Consider the following 18,804-nt stretch of genomic DNA (forward strand, 5'->3'; position numbering starts at 1 on the left):
ATGTAGCCTCAAGAAAGTGTGCATGAAAAGGGCCTCAGTGAGAGTAGAAGCATTTCATGCTTGGAGTGAGTGAAGGACTGAAACATGAACACCAGCATTACTTACTTCCCAGTTTTGCCTGGGGCTGGGCCAGGTCAGCAATGCAATCATTGTACAAAGTAAAGTAAATGGAATCACATTTCTAAACATGTCATATAAAATTTACATGATCTTCAGAATCTAGCAACATGATATTGAATATAGACTTCATATGTAGCAGTCAAAATTTGGTGATGCTAACATCATCTTGAGTAATGAAGTCTAATTACATGGATATAAGTATATAACTTGTCTCCTAAGAGGTTTTATTTACAGAAAGATTTTTCTTGTTAAGATATTGAATTGATTTATTAGGCATAGCTGCATAATTGAAAAGTGTAAGTACTGGACTCCACTTGAAAGCATAGATACTGCATTAAAGTAAAGCTGCCATCCAGTATGAATAATGCCGGTGTTATGTTTTAAAACATGTCAGTTTCTCTTAAGTGTATCTTTCTTCTTTAAACTTTGATCAGCTGAGATAAATGCTTTTCATATGACCTTAACTGTTTGTCACAAGAAGATAAGAGACAGACAGCTAATGAAGTAAATTGATGTGCTGCTACAGTTAGGGAGAATTAGAGTTTAATACTGTTGCAGTTGATAGTATAACTGTTTTTTTAAAAAAAATTGGCATGGTTGCATGACATTATGAGAAAGAAAAGAGACCTAACACATTCAAAAATGGCCAATACTTAGAAGTATTGGGGTAAAGTTAGGTATAATTTTTATCTAACTCTCTTCAAGTACAGTGCATTTTCTTCTTCAGAGAAGTTATAATTAAGAGTATATTGAGTCAAATATTAATGATATCAAATAATGAATATTAAAAATATATTGCTGGTAGATACCAAAAAAGGATAGTGTGAATTATATTCTGTAACTCAACTTGGAAGTTCAACTGTCAGAGAGAAACTTGTCTCATTGAAATCTCTCTGAAATAGACTGCATGCATATTTAACCCAATAGCTTCAGGCATTCGGAGATGGAGGAAGCAAAATCAAAAGCACCATATCAAAATTAACGTCAAGCCATGTGTTTTTCTCTTAAAGTTTGGAAGTAATTTTTTACACAGATAGTAACTTGGTTTGAAATTTAAACACACAAACGTACAGGTTTGCTAGCTGGAGAATTTCCATGCCTGGGGGAGGGGAGGTGACAATTGGTGCATTCAGTACAGAACACGTGTAATGATAATAAAGTTGATTGGTTGAGCTCTATAGCATTTTTTTTTTCTTTTTCTCTCTTCCTGTAGTGTAGTTCAGCTGGGGGTGGAAGGGTTCTCCCCCATCCCTCCCACCACGAAGAAGACGTAGGTTGATACCATTTTTATTGTTCTGCTGGGGTGAGAAATAAACCATATGCTTTAGCCTTTTAAATGGCTACACCAAAGAGAAAATTGAACCAGGCTCTCTTCCCCACTCCTACTGGACTTTGGGGTGGGGTTATTCCTCTAAATGTTTTAGTGGACTTGGGGTTAGCTTAATGCTTCTGCCCCAGGGCAAAGAAGCAGTTGAGGGAAAGATATGTCAAGGACGTCAGAGGCGAGCTGGACTGAGTGAAGTGTGGAGTAGGAAGCTTATGTCTGAAACCCACCCCTCCCCTGGATACCAGGCAAAGGCAATGAGAGTCAGAACCAGCTGATGCCGCTGCTGCTGCTTCCCGTTTCCAGGGTGAAATTTTCACAGCAGCTATTCTAAAAGGAGGAAAAATCCCTAACCAGCAGCAGAGAAGATCCTATCACCCAATCCAAGCTATGTAACCTTTTAGTCAGGCTTTTCAAAGAAATCCGCATTTTAAAAGCCAGCATTTATGGTCCAAAATATGGGACGGGAATCAGAGCTGGTAGGAAAATATGAAAAGCCTCTTTACACCCTGAGTATTTGAAACGATCCGATGAGCATAGGAAGTGGCTGCCAACGCTCTGGCGGCTGCTCGTGCTGCCGCCGCTGCCGCTGCTGTTCCTCGCAGAGGGCTGGACAGAGCTAGTCCCGGTTTCAGCACCTCCGGCGCTGGACAGCTCTTTGCACGCCGCACCGCTGCCGCTTGCTTTTTCCCACTCTCGCTTTGCATTACTGGAGATGCATCTAAATTACATCCTGTTCAACAACAAGTAGAATTTTTTTCCTGTACAGGAATTACAGTAGACGACTCTCTCAATTAAACTGCATTTTCTTCTTTACGGATTTGGCTATCAGGCGTATTTATCCCGATTTCCTCCCCCTTCACTCCCCTTTGCAGGAACGAGTCTTTGGGAACGTGGTCCACCCAGGGATGTAAAACTGTGCTTACCGATGCATCCCATACGAAATGCTTATGTGATCGTCTCTCTACCTTCGCCATTTTGGCTCAGCAACCTAGAGAAATAGTAAGTAACAAAGAGAAAACACGGCTTTAATGCAAAGGCAGGGACATTGTGGCTAGTGTTTCTCCAGGGAACTGCATTTTAAATGGGGAAATGAAAAATGTTGCAGGGTGGCAAAATTGGGTTCGTCTCCTCCTTAGCTACAGTAGCTTGGTGGAATGAATTCTAGTTGGTATTCTATAACTAAATTCTACTCAATTTTATGTCTTCTAACTTGAAATTTCTGCAGTGTAGTTTTAAGGATGTAGTCCAATCATATTACTAATATGCTGCAAACTTTCAAATAAAAATAATCGTCAACTTAACCTTTATTTTAAAGCTGGAAAGATGTTCTGGGGAATTTGTGAAGGTATTGTTAGTAGTAGAATGAAGACCCCAGACACTATAGTGAAACACATTGCATATCTGCATTGGATATTTTCAGTACAGGTTTTCTGGAAGTGTCCTTGGATGTAAATATAAATAAAGAAATATATATGTTAATCAAATGAAGTTTTTATGAAAGCATGGCTGTCAGGAACTGTCATAAAATTATTCCTTAGTAGTATATGGTTTTTCAAAAATACTTTCTGAAAGAGACAGTTGTACATGTCTGAAAGAAAAATAATATTCTCATCAATTGTATTTTGAGGAAATATAACTCAGAATGAATACTGGACAATTATTATTCAGGTAAATGTGACATTATGCTTATATTTGGCCTAAATAAGCATCACTCTTCTTACTAATTTTGATGATAAAAACTAATACAATTTGATGTGCATATTTGAGGTTTTAGAACACGCTTAAAGTGTATTCCTTCAAACTCCCAATGTTAACAATATGAAAACCAACAAATTTAATTAATTAATATCATGTAAGTGTCCAAGGAAAGACACCTTCCAGATCAGTGAATGCATGTAATCTTTATATATGTTTTAAAAGATAGAAAGCTTATTTTTCAAGGTCATGTATTTAGGGACTGATACTGGCATTGTAATAATTATCTCCACATATTTTATCCGTTAAAAAAAGTCACAAAATATACTTAAAGGTTTTAAATTTGATGTTTGATTTTCTCCTATATCCTCAGAGGCCAAGGAAGTACAATTAAATGTGAGAATACTTGACTTAGAATAAAGTTGTCAAAAAGTGAGAAAGTTTGAAAAATCTTCAGTATCTGTATACAGATATAGGTATCATAATGAGTTGTAAATGGTAGGATCAAGATAAATTTTACCAAGAATCATATTGTGAAATGACTAACCTGCAGTTAGTTAAAGAAAAATGAGTGATGCTTCAAATTTTAGCTAGAGAAAATTTAACATGTGAATGTTGACCAAGTTGTAGTTTTAGGTCTTGATTTTCAAAAGTTATAAGGATGTAATATTCCATAATCCACTATTTAAAACTCTAATGACTTTATTACTTCACAGTGGGAGAGAGGGGGAAGCTGGAATTAGTATTTTTAGAGGTTGAGAATGTGAGAACAGAGTGGATTCATGGGTAACTATCTGGTAACTATAACAACTATATAGGCTATTTTTGAGTGATAGGTTAGCTTTGCTGAGTCTAGAAGTTATTTTAATTCATTAAAAACCAATTTGTTTCTTTTTTGTTTTGTTTAATTCACAGATCATGGAATCCTCTGGCACACCTTCAGTTACCCTAATAGTAGGCAGTGGTCTTTCTTGCTTGGCCTTGATTACCCTAGCAGTTGTCTATGCAGCATTATGGAGGTAAGTAATCAATTGATAGACTTGAAATGCAATGCTCAGTTGCTCATAGTTAAATCAAGGCATGTGATAATTATTATATGTCTCCTGTCTTCTTAATTCACTGAAAGTAGTATTTTTACAACAGAGTTATAATTGATGTAATTGAGCTATAATAAATGAATTGTATTTACCTAATTTTCCTATATATTTGCCTGAGTTGAGAAAATAAACAGTACACACGTAAACTTTTATTCTCATTTCAAATGTTAATAGCCTTCAACAAGTTGCTTACCCCAAGCGTGGTACTCTTATACCACAAGTTCAATCTCTATGTGGTTTCTATTTATCCCAATTGCTATGGAGACTGTGAGTCTAACTGGTACAGTCAAATTAATTTATCTGTTATAAAAATATAATCTCAAGTTCTCAAGTTTCAAACACATGCTTTTAGTATGTCCCAGACAACTAGTGAACTCTTCTATAATATTAAAGCACTAACATAATACCACTATATTCCAGAAAATGCCTGTTGGTTGAGTGTGTCCAAGAAGTCAGACTTTGACAAATTGATTAAAAGAAGTCATAAAAATACATAAACAAGGGGAAGTTATTGAAAAATTTTGTTCTACAATAGTTGAAATTGAACCTACTTGATATATGAAAGACTAGTATTTTTAAAGACTTGTTTTTGATTGTGTTACTAAGAATTAGACCTGTGAAGTTTATTGTCTACTCACATATTGATAAAATACATAGCCATATGGCCAAAGTACTGGATTTTTCTAATGGATTTTTAAAATTTTAAATGTTAAACATGTTTGTATCCATTTTTATTATTGAAAAATAATCTAAATATTTTAAACTATATTAGTATATAGAAAATTGCCAAATATTTTCTGAATATTTGTAATATTAGAATTGCATAAGTAGATTGTTCTGCCTCAGAAATCTTAATCTTTATTCCCTTAAGATAAAAAACATTCAGTTGAAAAATGAATTACAATTTTATTTAAAAAGACCATTTTACTTCATTCTTTTAAGAAAATGTATTGTTCTTCATTATAATTTTTACTCTTTTGAGAGAAAGAATTAATTGTCACAGATACTTAAATTGTCAAAGTTATGAAGAGTTGTTATGCTTCATGCAAAAGTGAAAAATAGGTATCTCTTGACCCATTAGCACTGGTACATGATGGAAATCCTTCCTTCCTGTGAAGGAATTATCTAGTAGTGAAACACTGACAAAGTGGGACAATCTGATAAAATATGTCCTGCTCCAGGAAATGAAAGAAATGCTTAGTTTAAGCATGACATTGTAGGCAGCAGAATCTTGAGTTCAGGGTTCACTCAAGCAGACATTGTCTCGGTAATGCAAAAGTAAAATGGATAAACATTGAAAAGTAGACAACTTCCTCTACCACAATTGTTTAAATAGCAGTTGTTCAAACATGAGGCAGCATTGAAAGACTAGGAATTAGGTAATCACAATAGCAACATAATTCATGCTCACTGAACTATTTAGAACTAAATTCCATTTATCAGCATTTAGGGTTCAGGCAGCAATTCCACCTTTTATTTACCCCTCAATACATATCACTAATACTAGCATATACATTTTCAGGATAGGTGATGTGTATATTTAATCAAGGAAACATACAATTAATTAGTCAATAATACAGTTTTCTTTAATGCAGAAAGTTCAGGAAAGTCACTACTACAATAGTTTTCTAAGAATTACCAAAACAATTCAAAGGATCTATTAAAACTTAAGATGAACTTAAGAATTATAGAAGAGAGTACCAAGAAACAACACAAATCTAAATCCCTAAGGGTTAGTGGTCATCAACTCATTCTATACAAATAGAAGAATTGAAATAATATTAGTAGTTTAAAAGAAGTGACAAGACTCCATGAAATATTAAGTGAATCTTGATAACATGATGAATTAAATGCAGTTTATAAACACCTATAGCAACACCAATAGAAACTTTGAGAACTGAATTTTAAAACCCTACACAAATGTGAAGTATTATCCTTGCTTACTAGAAGGATGCCATTATACATGTAGGGTATATATTGTGTACTGTATAATATTACTGTATGCTATTAAGCATGCTAGTTTCCTACCACCTTTTATTCTAAGTAAAAAGTTTAGAAATTTTGATTTCTAAAGAGTTGTGACATGTACAAGCACCTCAAGTATTTTATACATAATAGGCTGTTTATAAATTTGTTGGTGTCGCATGTAATTCATCAGAAATGTTCACCAAAAATTTAATACATTAGGTTATATTCTCTTCACTTATAGATAAGTTTGGCAGAATTACATTTCTACATAAAAAACTAATGAAGCATGTCCTTGTCATCGCCGTATTAACATAAAGCATTCTTAAATTTTGTTTAAAAAAATCTAACATGGTAAAGAAATTTGTGAAAATTGAGACATTTCATAGCAATTATGAAGGCAACAGTAGGACTCAGTTTTGACAAAAATAGAAACATATAAAAACTTCAGACTAGTCAGTTCTGGATATTTCATTATCGTATTTTTGTCTATTTACAAAACCAAAAGTTTCACTGAAACCCTTTTCATAATGTCTGTGTGTTTGTGCTTTCATGGAAGCCATTAACATCAAACAGAGGGTTAATTATATGAAGCCCCTTAACTTTTTATATAATATTCCCCAGCCACAAAAAAGAGACAACTTAATAGTTGATGATGTCTTCAGCATCTCAGTGTGTGGTTTATTCTGTTGTTTGCGCTGATGATACAGGAACAAGGTTCAGCATCCCCAAGGCCATTTTGTGTTGAGATTTGATCTAAGTTGGTCCCATTTGAGTTTGTTTTGTGACTGAAGGGAATTTTTTTTTTGTATTACAAAAACTCCTTTGTGTATTTTATTGTTATTCTTACTCTTGTGTTCTTTTTGGAAATGTGTGATGAAATGTGGGGATTCTACCTTAATGGCCCTCAAAGACAGGGAGAGAGAGAGAGACAGAGAAGTTTGATAGATTTTTACCTTCCAGAGTGCCTCCAGATCACTGGCACTCCTAATACTGCATAGAAAAGCTCATGCTCGCTGTAGAATGTGATTCCATGTTATAAGAGAAATTGAACAGGCCTAAACACACAGCAAATACAACAGTGTTTTTTTGTTACTGTCAGTCAGTGATTTACCACAGAATACAGTGAAGCAAAATAGCTGTTACTCTTTCAAGGTAAACAGCTGGTAGAACATTTGATTCTGAGCAGTTTTCTCTATGGCTTACATTCTTGGTGCACTTAACAACTATATAACAGACTGTATATAAACACTTCTTCATAAGGGTAAAATATGGCATATGTCAAGTGATTTTCCGCCTAAGAGTGAATTATCATTTGTGGATTGGATTCATTTTTAGAAATAAAGATTCATTTTTTGAACAATTATTTAGGAAAAATATAAAGAGTAACAGCCTAATTACATTAAAATGCTTGAGTGGATAAAAGTGTTCACAGTTTCATGAAAGTAATGATATCTTTCTAGTAAATAACAATAATACTTCACAATTTGTGTGATTTTTTTCTTTTTGGTTCTCAAAGTTTCTTGTGGTTGATTCATATGATAATGCTAAACATATATACACATACATACACAAACATGTATATAAAGGTGTTATACTAATTGACATATTTCCAAGAAGTTTTATATGTTTAGTAAAAAAAAAAAAAAAAAAAAGTGTATCATGACAATAGATGGGCAACTTAGGCTCTATCAGAATTGCTATATTGTCCCACCAATGTGTAAGAAAAAAAAATTCTGAAAGACTTGCACTTGCCATACCACTATAAAATTGGGTCTCTAAAAGTAATTATTTATTTTAGGAACTATTTTTCTATTTTTTATTTTTGTAAATATTCCTGTGCTACAGTATTTATTGTTCCAGATGAATGCCATCAACTTGCACAATATAGAATTCTTCATCTTTCTGTTGGATTTTAAAATTGGACAACTTTTCTCTCTCTGGCTAGGTACATACGATCTGAGAGGTCCATAATACTAATTAACTTCTGCCTGTCTATCATCTCATCCAATATCCTCATACTGGTTGGACAGACTCAGACACATAATAAGGTATGACTGGTGATTATTCTGATTCTTTTTGTGTGTTTATGTTTTGGCATATAGTTGGTTATTGATCATCTAAACATTCATCCTAAAATGGAGAATTTCTGGCAAAATTATATTTTAAAGCAAAATTTTTTTATTGGTTTCTGAATAAAAACATTGTCTACTCCAGTTCAGAAGTGTATACCCTTGACTTAATTTCCTGTGGGTTGAGAGGTTGTTCATAAAAGTAAAAATGTATGTTTATTAAACATTATATCAAAGCTCTATGAGTTCAAAACCTTGGGATATCAAAAGCACATGTTTCGATTCATTAGTCTAATGGTAATAAGATCTAATTGTAATAGCATAGAAGGCTTGTGTTTTGGTCTAATTTATTAACATATTGATTCCTAAAAGGTAACTATGAATTGCTTACAAGTGTAACATCTCTCTTGGAAATCCACCTGAAAAATATCCATAGGTAATAACTGAAGAAAGTGTTATATGAAAGCTACTTTAGATTTTATGCCTTTCAAAATTTTTGATTAACCTAAAAGTCTTTTGATACTTAGCAGAATATAAAAGTATGTTTTCTGTTTATATGAATGAACCAATTTATATGAATTCAATAACCATGTTTTTTCCCAGAAATGATTGTCTTTACTATTCTGAAATGTATTTTAAGAAACCCATAATAGCAATTTGAAGTTAACTTACCCCTGCCTCAAAGGGATTCTGTTAAACACCACTTTGATAACTTATTTGTCAATCAATCACATGCCTTCAGGCCTGTTATTTTTCAGCTTTTTAATTTTCAAATACTAAAGCGAATAATTAAAATTTTTCCCATAAGCCATCATTTTAAAATAATCATGTGCACTTCAGTAGGTCTTTTTCATGTATTATATATTCATAGGACATGTATTAATGTCAAGGATAATGGATAGTCTGTTTATTTTGCTAACCTACGTTCCTAAGACTGGTGATTCCCACCAAAAGAGTCCAAATTCTAGGTCTGGGTAGGACCTAGGAGGCTGCTTTAAGTGATTCTGATGAATGTTTCTTCTTGGCCCACATTGTCCTAGGTCAGGGGAAGGGCCCAAAGAGTAGGCCAGAAATCCTGAAGGAGAAATCAAAAACGACAACCCCATCAAGGACCCTGTAGAAATAAAAATTACCTTCATGTCTTTGAGTGTTTAATTTTCCTCCATTTATTTCCTGTATCTTTTCTTCTAAAAGAAAGAATCTGAAAGAAAGTAAAGACTATTCAAATATAGTTCAGGTCCATGTTACAAACATTTAATACAAATTTTAAAAAGGAAATACATAGTAAAGAAAAAAGAGAGAGAGAGAATGACTAAAGGTGAGAGGGATGCCAATCAGAATTGGGAGAGAAGAAGGCACAAAATAACCAACAGAATGAAAAATTAGGGTAAACATGGATGTAAGTGAAAAGAAAAAGGGAAACAAGGCAATGATAGGAAGGAAGTAGAGATAAAGGGGATGAGACGGACTGTAAACCTTAAAGAATTATTAAATTACTCATGTCATTGTTTCCTCTTTGGTGGTTCACTTGGGCTGGGCCTCAGATCTCTTAGCAATGTTCATACACTGGTTAATACCTAGTCCCAATTTTTTAACTGCTTGCCCTTCAACCTTCACCCAGAAAAAGAGAGCTTTCCTCTGAAATAGGAATTGTTTATTGGGATCAGGAACCAGAAAAAGTCAAGCTAGAGCCCGCTTGAGCTCAGAGCTTAAGTTTTTTTCACCAAACATTCTTCCTTTTCTGTTATTTTTTACCCTCCAAACACTCTTGACATACCTCTCCTTAGACTATGAAAAACTGCATGATCCACAGTACAAAATATGCTTTTAAAACTGTTTCATGCTGCTTGGTAAAGTTTTTATAAGTTCTGAGCCAAATGGTACTACAGACATTTCTACAAGGTGTACTCCACATCATAGTGGTTATGGTCTAAATCACTGATGTACAATAGAAGTGCAATGCAAGACACAAATACAAGCCACATATGTAATTTAAATTATATTAGTAGCCAAATTTAAAAAATAAACCAAACCGATGAAATTAATTTTAATATAAAATGTTTACCTCAGTATACCCACAATATTACCATTTTAAGACATAATATAAAATTATTAATGCAACATTTTACAATCTTTTTTAAGTCTTCAGAATCTGGAGTATATTTTATACTTATGATATATCTTAGTTGGAACTAACTACATTTCAAATGTTCAATAGCTACATGCAGCTAGTGTCTACCATGTTGTGTAGGTCTAAATGCCAGGTATATTCAGAAACTAAAATTATCTCGAAAAACTACATTCTGTCTGCCCAGTTTGAACTTCATAGGTTTTCAATGTCCTCTTTTTTTTTTGTAATAATGTCTTTTGAGATCTGCAAATATTATGAATATCAAAGACAAGATAAATTTTGTTTACTTTTCATTTCTTATTTTGAGGAAGGGCTGGTATTGACTTACTACCAAAATAAGAGGTTGATGTAGTTTCTCCCCAACTAATTAACTATAGAATAGCTTCTGTGTAGTTTTGCAACCAAAGTGGTTTTGTTTCAGATTGACGAATGCTAATTTTTGCTGCTATAGTTATTGATGCATTTGGGGAGGAGTGGGTAGTAAGTGGTAGTATTGATGAAGAAAATAAGAGAGTATTAGTTTGTCCTTATGCTATATTAATTTTGCTTTACTAGCTCTGAGTAGATGTTCTTACAATCCTAGGATAATTCACATTAGAGTGATTAGAAGAGAAAATTACAAAATCCTGGAATTTTATTCTTAGTCACTCAAAACAATATCACATTTTCTAAGGGAAATAATCTGGTTTTTTATTAGTTGAATTAGATTGACTCTATTTGTATTTATATATGAGAATTTGGTATGTGAAAGACTACATCTGTTTGACTGTATTTGGGATTAATGGTGTCTCAAAAAAATAAAAAAGTACAAAGTGTGTTGTCTGTATAAACTTACGATGTGCATAAACTACAAATAACTTTTTTTGAAACTGTAAAATATTGTTCGATGACTAAAGTGTTTTATTTTGGCTTTGTATAGGATCCCTTTGCTTCTGTGGGCATTTTTTCATTGATCAGATTTGTATCTTTGACTTCCCTGATAAATTTTAATTGATGCTTTAGTATTCCCATCTTAGAAAGTGTAAACATCTAAGAGAGCTTCTTGTTGAAGAAATTATTTGATGCTGCTTCAGTGAATTGTCATAGCTAGTTTGTATGAAAGCTGGTATCTGATGTCGATGTACAGAATAGTTCTGAAGTGTCATATGAGGGCCTTTCTCTGAATTGCTTATTGAAATATAATTGACCTCATTATCTTGCTACTGAGTATCTCTGCTTCCTTTTGAATTAAGATATAAACAAGCTGAAATAATCCATTGCATAAAATAAATGTATTCAAATTTTTTAACTGTATATTCAATTGCTGGCAACAAAGTAAGGAACCAAGTACATTTTATTATATCTTCTCTTAAAATGCAGTTATAAAATTAAATTATAACCCACTTCATTATATTTTGAGTTTTCCCATAAAGTGGTATTTCCCTTTTATCTCTTTGTGTATTTAAACTTTCAACCAGGATGTCTTTGTATTGCTCAAACGTTATTTATTTGTAAACAGTTTCCTTTACACCTTTAAGTGTTTTTGTTGAGCTGAGTAGACTATTTTTGGTACTACTGTTTTGCAGAAAGCAAAGATTGTTTTGAAAACATAAATTCAGAGAATAGTTTTTCTTAATGACAAAAGCATATATTGCTTTTGCTTCAAAGAACTTTAAGCATTTAAAGGATTTATCATATTGAAGATTTCATAGCACTCTTTTTAACTGATAGAAGACAAATTTGGCAAAACTCTTGGTTTTTTGGTTAGATAAGGATAACCACCCAAGAATTTCAAAGAGCTGGGAGATAGCTTCTGTCTCTCACAACCTCACTACCAGGTTATTATTATAACCTGCTTTTATTAAAGCAAGTCTAAGTCCAAATTTTATCACACATTTAGGTATTTATTAGATAATCCCTCATTAGCAAATCTGGAACAAAACCTATTCCGTAAGCTCAATGAGGGCCTAAGTCTTTTGATCTTTTAGATACTTTCACCCACCCTGTATGTAATATTCACTGAGGTGGAACTGACGTGGACATATCAACATTCTAGGAGCAAGATTCTGTGCCCTTTAGTCAGTGTCATTCAGTCCTCTTAATCCAATGTCTGGACACAGAATGATGATTGTGGATAAAACCGTGGGCCCCATCGCTAAAAGATATGGGATATAGGCCTCAGTGGAATCTTATGTACAGTTAATTTAAGAGTAAGGAGTGTTTAACTGTTTTAGCCAATACACATATCTTCAATTCCTTTACTTTCACCAAAGGGAATCCATTAATACATTCATTATAGTGATTAACCGGACACTAGTTCACCAATAAAGACTAATCTTTTATATTTAGTTTGATAATGAGTAAAGTGTTGATTGTGGCTAGATACACCTCAGTAAGAAGGACCTGTAGTTGCCGTGTATGGGCCTTCCAAATATAAAGCCAACTGACCAACTAGTCTGGGCATTCTTGGACTTCTCCTAGAATTACAGGTTAAACTAACTGGCACATATACGGTATCATACTGGAAATACCAAAATATTATAAAATAAATTGCAAATATTATAACAAACGTACAAAGGTTAATATTTTGAGAAACACTAGTCAATTGTGAGAGAACAAAGAGATATTAGCTTGAGTCTTAATTGACCTAGGAGTAAAGCGAAAGTTCTCATTGATAGATAAAGGGAAGTTTCTAAATTATTTGGGGTGGTCAAACATTTTCTTAGCATTATTTAGGAGAAAATTATCTCATGGTTCTTTATGTATGGAGCACTGTATTACATAATGGGCTGTGTCTTTTAATTCAGAATTGCAAAAGATACAAAAATTCTCCATCTTGAAGCATTTTTAAAAGTCCCATTCTCTATTATGTTTTCTTCTACTTCATCTTGTGGTTATTTACCTTTTATAAAGATGTTTTGTTTTTGTTTTGTAGTTTGAATAGAGAGAATTAGTAAACATGGGCCAAACTAGTAGGTTATAGTTACTCTAATGGAAAATGTTTTTGTTTTGTTATCACTGTGTTTTTTAAAAAATAAAACCTTGAATTTGAATACCTTAACTTGAGTCAAGCACTCTCTAATTTACCTATTTGTCCCATGACTGTCTTTTGCCAATAGTCCCAGCTTCTGCACACATTTATGTATATGCCTAACCTCTAAATATCTATGTGTTTTCAACTTCTGAGAAAAAATATTGAATATGTATTTATAGCTATCCATTCAGTTCTGCCTGATACCCTTTGAAGCAGACTGCCCCCTGCCCTAGAGATTCAGTGTTCTGCATGCTTCTTTGGGAGATACCAGTCTCAGATAGGGATGGTTAAGAGAAAGCATTGTAAGCCAGGTAGACTTCAGTATCCTAAATCTGCCAGTTCTCCTAGTTGTGTGATCTTAAGCATGACACACTGCATCTCTAGACCTAAGCTTGTTGTCAAGGTTACATGAATTAGTACATATGAAGCACTTAAACCAGAGGCTGGTATCAGCACTTAACCCAGATGGTGGTACTGTTTAAGTGTATGTACCACTTAAGCAGTAGCTATAATTATGCCAAAGATAATTATGACACCTAGATATACATCTGATTCTGTCCTTCACTTCTTACCTTCATATTTCCTCATGTCCAATTTCCTGCTCACCACTAAATTCACCATTTCTGTCTCCACCTCAGTCTTTTGCATTCAAAGGCAAAATTGAATGCCTTTTCTGTAGTCTCCAACCCAATTACATACGCTAGAACTCTGAAAGTTACCCTTGATGTCTCCTTCTCTCTCATGGAGTAAATCTAATAAATCATCCACCTATGACAGTTTAACCCTCAAATATTTCTCAGATCTAGTTTCTTGTCTCTATCAGGTATTGGTCATACTGCTTACAGTATTATCAGCCCCATTATCTATCCTTGGGACAAACATTCAAATGTGACCACTCGATTTCCCTATATGTAACATTTACTGGTGTCTCATTTCCTGCAGAAGTAATTTTCAAATTGTGCTCAGACACAAGCAGTGAAACATATTTTGTTTATCTGTGAAGTTTTTTTATTCATTGCTTTTCTTGTAATAATATATTGGAACTCAGGAATAAATCATACAAGAGAAAAACTTCTGGAGCTTGTAAAACTTGAGAAAAAGCAGATCTTAAAAATGACCCGTGCTGACCTGTCCATACTGTTTCTATTTTACTGACTTTTGTTATACCAGCATCACCAAACTTCTACTAGTTCATCCAAATTAATCTATTTTTTGTTGTTGTTTCATGCTTTACTTCATCCTGGGGCACTGTTCCTCCACCCCAACCCCACCTGACTTCCTAACTGTCTTTATTTGTCTCAAGCTCTTTCTCTGACACTCTGATCAGTTTTCCCATTAGAGAAAACTCTCCTTAGGCACACCTGCTCTGGGTTCCAGGATTTCCAGTGCATACCTATTATCTTGCATTATATTACCTGCTTCTAATCAGACTATAAACTTCTTAGGGCAGGACTAGGTTATACTCATTCTTCAATCTCTTGCAAACATATAGTCTATGTATAGTAAGTAAATAGTAAGTATTATTAAATGAATGAAATAAATTTGAATATATTTGTGCTTATATCTACGAATCTAATAGCTGTCGTTAGTCTTCCAAAAAGCAGAGTCCCCCACTCTAGACAAGATCTCAGCTAATAGTGATAGATTATTTTTCTAGGGCTTGTTTTAGCTCTAAGTGATTGATGGCATGCTTTAAATGTGATCTGGCCCCTGGATTTTAGTTAAGGAGATGCTGAAAACTAGTAATTGTTAATCTTTTTTCTGCATAAGAATATAATGTTCATAGCCTTAAAAAGAAATGTGTTTAGTTATAATTCTTCTCACCGGAGACATATCCTGCCAATAGTGTCCCAAGTGTAAGTCTATTATGTCTCAAATGAATGTGTTATTTTAATGGTCGAGGGTAACACCTATTTAGATTCATTAAAATCTAATTTGTTGACTTGCTATGATGTTTGTAAAATGATTTGAATGTAATAAGCTTATGTGTGATTTACTTGGTTCCATTTTGAACTATCTTACTAACTTAGAGTTCTTCTGGATTCCTGAAAACCTTCATCAAACCAAGAAACATAATGGTTGGCTAGCTTCTTGATTTCCCGGGCTCCCAGCAATAAAAGATGATTTCCCAAAACAGATTCCCAATGAAGTGAGAGACAGTGAGATAGCAGAGACTCTGTTGTACTACTGTAACCTCCTCGTCCCTCAATTCTTCATTTCCAGTTTTGTGTGGTAAAAGCCAGAGACCACATTACTGTAAACAGGGCAAAGATCAATATGAAGAATGGGCTCAGGGCAAGCAAAGAAGATGAACGTGGAATTATTTGACAATAGAATTACTGAAATGATTGAGATGTCAAGAGCTTGATGACCTTGAGGGACAAGGAAGCAGTTTGGACATTCAGTGAGTATTCTTAGCTTCAGCTTCAAAGCTGATCAAAACTGAAGAGTGAGCACTCACTCAACAGGGGAGAAGCAGAACACGAGTCTCAGCCTAGTGTGCAAGTGATTGCTTTGACAATGTCAGGCCTACTCTCATTAATTTTTGTTCATTTATGCTGAGGGAGTTGTACAAAAGCCAGACAATGCAAAGAAACCCCATGACTTGATTAATTCTACTCTCCATCCCCACCATCCCTGCATTAGGCTTGGCCTTCATGATTTCTCACTTTGACTACTATAACATTCTTCTAACTTTCCTCTGCAACTAAAGCCTTTCCATTAGCCCATCCTCCATATCACTGTGAGAAATATCTTCAATTTAAAGAAAAAACAAATACCTGATTGCATAATTCCCCTGCTGCAAACTGTATGATGGATCTGTAGGGCTTATGAGATTAACTCCATGTTCGGCATTATCACATGCATTCAGAGCTGCCTGAAGTACGTAAGTTGACTTTGTGGGAAATCAAAAGGGCACTCCTTCAGGGCAGATGCAGATGAGTTATAAAATCATCCTCTACCTCCAGACTAATATAGCCTCTAGCAAGCCTTCTGGCTTGGCAACAAGAGCTAGATTTCAGCATCCCCTTTCTGTTCCCTGCTAGGGACCCTCTCTGTGTGCATTCCACCTTTCTTATGGCTATGGGAGTTCCTCTTGCTTCTGTGCTTTTGCACTTGCTTTTTACTCTGTCTGATAAACTCCTGCCACACTTCAGAGTGGACTTATGCAAACCATCTTAGCTCCTACAACACTCCTTTCTGCTTTCATAGCATGTGATACATACCTCTATGGTTAGCACCAATCACCTTATTCTATAAGTGATTAATTCCTGATCATACCTGCCCACTGTATTGTGATTCTCAAGGATAGTATGTCTCTCTTTTTACTGGATTTAAAAACCATTAACACTAGTACTTTTTTATACATGGCATGAAATTAATAAATGTTGAATGAATGAATGAAGTTATGACTATACCTATTGAATGAGGGATAATATAACAAGAGTATAGCCACTTCATCTTTGGGGGCCCCATTTGGAATAATTGCAATAGAGGTCAATTTTTTTTATTATTGATGTATTGTTGTCATTTTATGATGATATAAGGGAGTTGAAGAAAATACTAAAGACTTACAGAATATTTTTGAGACCATCCTTTGATGAGAGATGGTTGAGTTAAATCAGATCTCATCTTTATGTAGAGATATCCAAAAGAGAATTTGAGAAATTGAGTGTCCTTCCAAGAGTCTCACAGAAAGGTTGAAAAATATCTGCTTTTCTCCCCTGAAATCAAACCAGTAAAGAAATTACAAATGTCTCCCTATGTATTATTTTTCACCTTTCCCCTCCTTGGGACATAATATGAACTGGTCAGAAGTTTGGCTAATGTCAGTAGAGGAATGATGTTGGAGTATAGCTGATAATGTTTATGAGAATTCTTAATACGCTGTAAAATACTGAAGTACCAGATAAACATCACAGAAAGTGAATTACTTGAATTTACAGATATTCTCACAAAAAAATGAAAAGCCATTGAGATAAGATTATAATAGAATTTTCAATGACCCATGATATGAACTTTGAGACTGTGCCTCTCAGGGTGAATATGAGGTGGAGAGAGTAGAATTTAAGTTATCACTAAAGATCTTTTGACCAAAGTAAAATTTGTCTCAGGATGACACTGGAATGGTGTGAAGAGTGTAGCAGATAACTCCTTTGACAAATGCTCCGTAATGTAATTCAGAGGCTAGCAAACTTTTGGTGTAAAGGGCCACATAGTAAATACTTTAGGCTTTGTAGGACATATGCTATCTGTTGAATCTATTCAGTTCTGCTGTTGTTGCTAGAAAACAGTTATAGAAATAAAGCAATGGGTGTGGCTGGATTTGGCCTGGGACCTAGTCTTAGGCAATTTTGAGCTTTCTAGAAGTATCTTGTGTGCATACCAACAGAAGAACTTCAATGTAAGGTGAGGCCAGCCTATTTCTGGGCTGATGCTTTATGTAAAAATAACCTCCAATTCTGACGTGTCTACCCAAGGGTTAGCCTGTGTAGCCTGCAGAACTGGAACAGAGGACCTTGGCACTTTCTGAAAAGGCTTCTGCCAAGATGAAAAGGAGTGCAAAACACTTTGAATTTCTTCTTCTTCTTCTTCCTCCTCCTCCTCCTCCTCCTCTTCTTCTTCTTCTTCTTCTTCTTCTTCTTCTTCTTCTTCTTCTTCTTCTTCTTCTTTTTTTTTTTTTGAGATGGAGTTTCGTTTTTTCGCCCAGGCAGTGGTACGATCTCAACTCATTGAAACCTCCGCCTCCCGGGTTCAAGCAATTGTCCTGCCTTAGCCTCCTGAGTAACTGGGATTACAGGTGTGCACCACCACACCCAGCTAATTATTGTATTTTTAGCAGAGACAGGGTTTTGCCATGTTAGTCAGGCTGGTCTTGGACTCCTGACCTCGTGATCTGCCCACCTTAGTGTCCCAAAGTGCTGGGATTACAGGCATGAGCCAGCGCGACCGGCCGATTTTCTTCTTTGGAGCACTCTGGAACTTATCACAGAATGTTATCAAGAAGTGAAGTGAAATAAGCCTTCACTTATGATGCCAATTGGTTACCAGTGTATAACATTATGGAAAAAACCAGGAATCAGATCACTCACAACCAAGCTGGACATTTTATAAATTGAAGAAGTTAAAAGTAGCTAACAAATACCCAATGCATGAGACAACAAAGCTGGCTGTCTTTGTAGAAGAAAATTTCTTAATGTACAGCAGTATTTGTTAAAGCCCTGATTAGAGAAACTCTTTCATCTGACAGTCTTGGACAGAGAAGTAACATCTGAAGCAGAAAAGAGAGATGGCAGAGTTAAGCTAATTCCCAACTAAATTCATGCATAGGCAGAGTTCTCTTTTTACCTCTCTGCCTCTATCCTATCTCACTCTACCCTAAA

The 18,804-nt window shown here is 34.6% G+C and overlaps 1 protein-coding gene across 3 annotated transcripts in view; it reads left to right on the top strand.

Annotated features, from left to right (window-relative positions):
* ADGRB3 (adhesion G protein-coupled receptor B3) overlaps positions 1–18,804 on the top strand; it is a 734,436-nt gene that overhangs the window by 572,743 nt on the left and 142,889 nt on the right. For all 3 annotated transcript variants that reach the window (XM_008013603.3, XM_073006121.1, XM_008013605.3), the window contains 3 exons: positions 2,320–2,446; positions 4,058–4,161; positions 8,153–8,255. In XM_008013603.3, coding sequence (XP_008011794.2) covers positions 2,320–2,446; positions 4,058–4,161; positions 8,153–8,255 — 334 coding nt within the window. The remainder of the gene's footprint in view (positions 1–2,319; positions 2,447–4,057; positions 4,162–8,152; positions 8,256–18,804) is intronic.

This window comes from Chlorocebus sabaeus, chromosome 17, assembly GCF_047675955.1.
Source record: "Chlorocebus sabaeus isolate Y175 chromosome 17, mChlSab1.0.hap1, whole genome shotgun sequence".
Classification (NCBI taxonomy): Eukaryota; Metazoa; Chordata; class Mammalia; order Primates; family Cercopithecidae; genus Chlorocebus; species Chlorocebus sabaeus.